This window comes from Suricata suricatta, chromosome 16 (assembly GCF_006229205.1).
Source record: "Suricata suricatta isolate VVHF042 chromosome 16, meerkat_22Aug2017_6uvM2_HiC, whole genome shotgun sequence".
In the NCBI taxonomy this organism is placed as follows: Eukaryota; Metazoa; Chordata; class Mammalia; order Carnivora; family Herpestidae; genus Suricata; species Suricata suricatta.
The window spans coordinates 25,819,994-25,825,411 of record NC_043715.1 but is presented as its reverse complement, the minus strand read 5'-3'; the positions used below and the strand labels follow the sequence as shown (position 1 = coordinate 25,825,411).

General features: G+C 55.8%; 1 protein-coding gene across 4 annotated transcripts in view; it reads left to right on the top strand.

Moving 5' to 3' along the window:
- DRC7 (dynein regulatory complex subunit 7) overlaps positions 1-4,896 on the top strand; it is a 22,338-nt gene extending 17,442 nt beyond the window's left edge. For 3 of the 4 annotated variants that reach the window (XM_029925636.1, XM_029925633.1, XM_029925634.1), the window contains 7 exons: positions 646-866; positions 1,664-1,879; positions 2,426-2,536; positions 2,635-2,745; positions 3,651-3,845; positions 4,372-4,511; positions 4,611-4,896. In XM_029925636.1, the coding sequence (XP_029781496.1) occupies positions 646-866; positions 1,664-1,879; positions 2,426-2,536; positions 2,635-2,745; positions 3,651-3,845; positions 4,372-4,511; positions 4,611-4,788 (1,172 nt within the window). In that variant the 3' untranslated portion in view covers positions 4,789-4,896. The remainder of the gene's footprint in view (positions 1-645; positions 867-1,663; positions 1,880-2,425; positions 2,537-2,634; positions 2,746-3,650; positions 3,846-4,371; positions 4,512-4,610) is intronic. The other variant, XM_029925635.1, reaches the window with a different exon arrangement.
- The last annotated feature ends 522 nt before the right edge of the window (positions 4,897-5,418 follow it).

The following is a 5,418-nucleotide window of genomic DNA, read 5'->3' as shown; positions in this document are numbered from 1 at the left end:
CTCCCTTCCTCTCCGCCATCTTCTTTTTCCTTTCTGGTCACTGTTGGTAAGACAGAAAGTTGGTGCAACTTCTCTGGAAAGCAGTGGGGAAAATAATCAATTGTACCTTTCAAGTATGATTTTTAGAAAAAATTTTTAATGTTTTTTAAATTTATTTGAGAGAGAGACAGAGAGACAGTGTGAGCAGGGGAGGGGCAGAGAGAGAGGGAGACACAGAATCTGAAGCAGGCTCCAGGCTCCGAGCTGTCAGCACAAAGCCCAACACGGGGCTCGAACCCACGAACCGTGAGATCATGACCTGAGCTGAAGTCGGACACTTAACCGACTGAGCCACCCAGGTGCCCCTCTGCTGTTTATGCTTTTGGACCAGCAGTGTTACTGCTGGCCATTTGTCCTGAGCAGATAATGTGCAAGAATGAAAAATGCGTGATGCAGAGGTTCATCGCAGTGTTGTTTATAGTAATGAAAAGGATAGAAGCAACCTAAATACCCAGCAGTGGGGGATCAGTTCCGAAGCTTGTGCTCACCCGTGAGCATTCATGGGCATGCCTTCTTCCTGGGGTCTGGGGCTGGGCTCTCAAGCCAGTGGCCAGAGCCCCCGGTCTCACCCCGCTGACTTCCTGGACGCCCCCGCTTCTGCTGCAGTGCACTCGTACAAGTCTATGCAACCCGAGACGGACCGGGTCATGGAGTTTTATGACACAGCCCGTGTGGACGGCCTGGTAAAGCGGGAGGAGACGCCCCAGACAATGGCAGAGCACTACCAAGGACGGTCTGACTTCCTCACCTACCGCCATGTCAGTTTCGGGGACAGGGTCAAGAAGGTGGCTCTGAACAGCGCCGAGTCAAACTCCCGGCCCATGGTGGTGAGCGCTGGCCGGGCCTGGGGACAGGGCGCCCGTGCTCTCCGCTCTCCGGCAGGCCACGGTTACCCAGGGTGGGGCCGGCTCTGACTCTGGAGCCACATCTTTCCCAAGTGCTCTCTCCTGTTTTACGACCGTGAGGCTGTCAGATGCCAGGCTGTGCCCTCCACCCCTGGGCCACGGATGTGTTATTTCCTTACTAGTATAAACAGTGCACACTCATGACCAAACATTTAGAAAATATGGAAAAATATGATGAAAAAAGTAAAAATATCTCAGGATGGTACCTCTCAGATATTATCATGTGTGAATAGGTTTGGTTTTGAGAATCTAACTTGGGCGGGGGGAGGTGTGCACGCACACGTGCAAAGGTAGAATCCCTGCATCACTTACTTAACATTAACTATGCACTTTTTTCTCAACATCATTACAAATGTTTTGGTAACTGTGTTTAATGACTGTATACCAAAGAGGATCTTCCTAGTGGTAAGGGATGTTTAATGATAAAGCAGGGTGCTTGGAGAGGTGATGAGCTCCCCATCTCTGGAGGTGAGCAAACAGAATCTTGTGGAGAGAGCTAGAAAGGAATGCAGCCCCATACAGGGCTGAGGTGGCCTGGCACTGAGCACCCACGGGGCCAGAGAGCCATTGTCTGGCTAGGAAGGGCTGCTCCACGTAAAATCCCCAAAGCCCCCTGCCCCCAAGCCCAGTGTCCCTGACTGTCCTGTATTTCCACCCCCAGGGGTGTGCACAGAGCGCCCCTTTCCCACCTGCCGTCCTGTGATGATCTGGCCTCCCAGAAAATCACGGAGCGGTTCGCCCACAACCCCGAGAAGCCTGCGGAGGAGGACGTGGCCGAGCGCGCATTTCTGCTCTCGGAGGAGCGTGTCCAGCTTCGCTACCACTGCCGCGACGACCACATCACAGCCTCCAAGCGCGAGTTCCTGCGGCGCACCGAGGTGGACAGCAAGGGCAACAAGGTCGTCATGACGCCCGACGTGTGCGTCAGCTTTGAGGTGGGCCTGGGTGCCACGGCGGGCCAGGCGGGCCAGGAGAAGTCCCCGGGGCCCTCTGGGCCATCCCAGCCACTTGGGGAAACTGGGATGGAAACGCACGGTTCCTGGCCCGAAAGTTCATCTCTGCCCCTTGGGAAAATCCAGAGCTCCCATCTGGGGACCCTCATCTTTGCAGCTCCTCTGAAAATCTCCCCCTTCCCATCAAGAAAGGCCACCCAGCAGGGTCCCTTCCCCACAGTCCTAGACAAAGCAGAGCCCAGACCGTGGGACCAACACTGGAGGAGAAGGTCCTACCGCCTCTGAGGAGCTGGCTTTCCTCACTCTCCTGGCACAGCCCTCAGTCCCTCTGAGCTTCCAGTTCATCTTCTTTTATAATCTGTGGTTTTACAGATGAAGAAACTGAGGCCCAGAGAGGTCAAGCAAGTTGCTTGTTGTCACACAGCTAGAAAATGGCAAGGGAAGAACCCAAGCAGTCTGGCTTCAGAGCCTGCCCATGACCCTAGTCCTTGCTGCTTCTCCTTGCCACTGTGGTGGTGGTTGTCCCAGGTGGAGCCCATGGAGCATACCAAGAAGCTTCTCTACCAGTATGAGACCATGATGAAGCTAAAGAATGAGGAGAAGTTGTCCAGACATCAGGCCTGGGAGTCGGAGCTGGAGGTGGTCCGGTGGGGAGGATGGATGGGTGGGCAGAGGCAAGGGGAAGGGGGTGGGGGGGAGGGTGTCTTAATCATGCCATCCCCCGCTTCTCAATTCAGGTGCTGGAGATCCTGAAGCTCCGAGAGGAGGAGGAGGAGGGGCACAGGCTGACCATCTCCATCTATGACACCAAGCGCAACAAGAAGAGCAAAGAGTATCGGGAGGCCATGGTGAGCCTCCTGCCCTGGCCCAGGCCCTGGCTTTTCCTGGACCCCTCGCCCCCTGCCCCAGGCCTCCGGGTCGGTGAGGATAATAGGGACTCTGCCAGGGAGACCCTTCTAGGGGATGAAGCTCTTGACACCATTGTGGTCACCCTTGCTGCTGAGCTGACCGGTTCTCTGATGAACACCAGAAAGCACTCAGGATCTGGAAGGTTCCCCCACACCGCCAGGGCCTTTGGCCAAGCCAAGGCCTCTACCGAATGGGAAAATAATGGAAGTTGTGTACCCATGTCCACCAGGGCTCCCCTCAAGGTCAGGATGTGGGCCGGTGACCCCAGCGAGCCTACTGTGGCCACGGGCCTGAGTTCTCGGGCACCTGCAACATAGGACATTCCGGTGATACCCCCGGGCTGCAAGGCCCAGCTGGGTTTTCAAGGCCAGCTTCTAAATCCTTTTCAGTCACCAAGTGTGGAGATTTCTAAAACTAGTTTGGGGTTGTCGAGGTCAGACAGGGCATTAAGGCAACTGGCTTTCAGCTGATACAGGCCTGAAGACCGAGAGTGAAAGAGAAAAAAGAAGGGAGTTATTGACAGTTTTGGATTTACCATTACTAAGGTCACCATTTATTACCATTTATTGAACAAGCATCTGCTGAGCGCTGCTTATTTGCCGAGACTCGGGCCGAGAGACGTGAATTCAGGTGTGCAGCGTGGGCTGTCACCGACTGTGACACTGCTGTGAGGGCCAGTGCACAGGCCCCTCCATGGCCTCCCAGAGGCGCCTGGCCCTGGGGTCTGGATTTAAGGCCTAGTTCGGTGTCGTCACGTGTTGATGCAGAGCGGGTCGGGAGGTCTCTACAGCTCCTGCTGGTCCGGCTGACCACCCCTGCCCTCCCCTCCCCCCACTGCCCCCAGGAGCGTGTGATGCACGAGGAACACCTGCGGCAGACGGAGGCCCAGCTGGACTATCTGGCCCCCTTCCTGGCACAGCTCCCACCCAACGAGAAGCTGACACGCTGGCAGGCCATCCGCATCAAGGATGACTGCCTCAGTGACTTTCAGCAGCGGCTCATCGACAAGGCCAACCTCATCCAGGCCCGCTTCGAGAAGGTGCGGCCTGGGCCGGGAGGGAACCTCGGCATCCTCATCCGGAAAACGGAGCCAGGGCTGCCTGCTGGCCATCTCCACCAGTGAGGGGAACGAGCCTAGCAGGGCTTGGAGTTTGCCAGAAGGCCGAGTTGTCCCTCCTCGTTGTGTTGGGCAGAAGGAGGGGTGGAACATTCTAACAACTCCTAGTCTTCGCTGCAGTTCCTATTCAGCCACATGCCATGTAGTTTGCACGCGTTATCTCCTTTAATCTGCACAAAAGGCTCTGTGCTGTGTGTGCAAGGGGTATATGATGCCCTTCCCTCTGCAGACAAGCAATTGGAAGCACTGAAAGTGTTGGAAACTTGTTTACAAGACTCTCAGTCTTGAGCCCTGCTCCTCAGGGACACGACACCCCTTTAAACGTGACCTCACCAGCTCCCACGCAAGACATTCTGTGGCCCCTCTCCCCGCCGCTCTGGCTTCTGTGGATGGCGGCAGCAGGCCAGGCCTCATCGACCCCCCTGCTCTCTCTGCCCCATGCCCGCAGGAGACCCAGGAGCTGCAGAAGAAGCAGCAGTGGTACCAGGAGAACCAGGTGACCTTGACGGCCGAGGAAGAGGACTTGTATCTGAGTTACTGCCATCAGGCCATGTTCCGAATCCGCATCCTGGAGCAGCGGCTCAACCGGTGAGGGGCGCGGGGGGGGGGGGGCGCTGGACAGGACCCTCGGAGGCTGGAGCAGAGCGTGTGAACCCTCACCACCTCCTGCCCCGCCTCTGGTTTCAGGCACAAGGAGCTGGCCCCGCTCAAGTACTTGGCTCTGGAGGAAAAGCTCTACAAGGACCCACGCCTGGTGGAGTTCGTGAAAGTCTTTGATACTCGCCCCGGGGCCCTGGCCAAAGTTGCCAGAGCAGGAAACCTCCCCCACAGCCAGGCCTCTGTGCCCCACACACCCAGCAGATGACCGTCCGCTTGGGCAACCTCATGGCCACACCACCTCCCTGTGGCCCCGTCTGTTCCTGCTTCTCATGACCTTCCCGTAAATAAACACACTTTGAATTTGCTGCTTGTACCTCATGTTTAGTCTTTACCAATAGCCTGGGACCCCCGCTCCCCGACCTTGGCCACCTTCCTCATGTGCTTCCTGTCCCTCCTCCCACTGGGATGTTGTCTTTGTGGCACCTCTGCACATGGTCCCACAACCACCTTCAAACAACCAGTTAGATCTCAATGTGGCTAGGGTGGCCCAGCTGGCAACGTGGGAATGGCAAGGTCAAGGTGCAGGCTCCAGAACCTGGGGGCTCTACATTAGACTACCAGGAACAGCACCCAGCTCCTCTTCTTAGCAGCTGCTATCTAGCCATCTGTGAAATGGGATAGCTTTGTCGTCTTCCGTTACACTTGTAAAGCAGAGAGGACTGGAAATGGCACTTAGAAGGATCTAGCCTAAAATATCAGTAATAGTGAGGTTGAGAAACCCTACTGAGGCTCAGTGAAAATGCATGAACTAGAGCCACATGGAGATTCCTCATATAGAATATCAGAAGATTCCAGGTACAAAAAAGTACATGCTGCTGATTCCATTTATATAGAG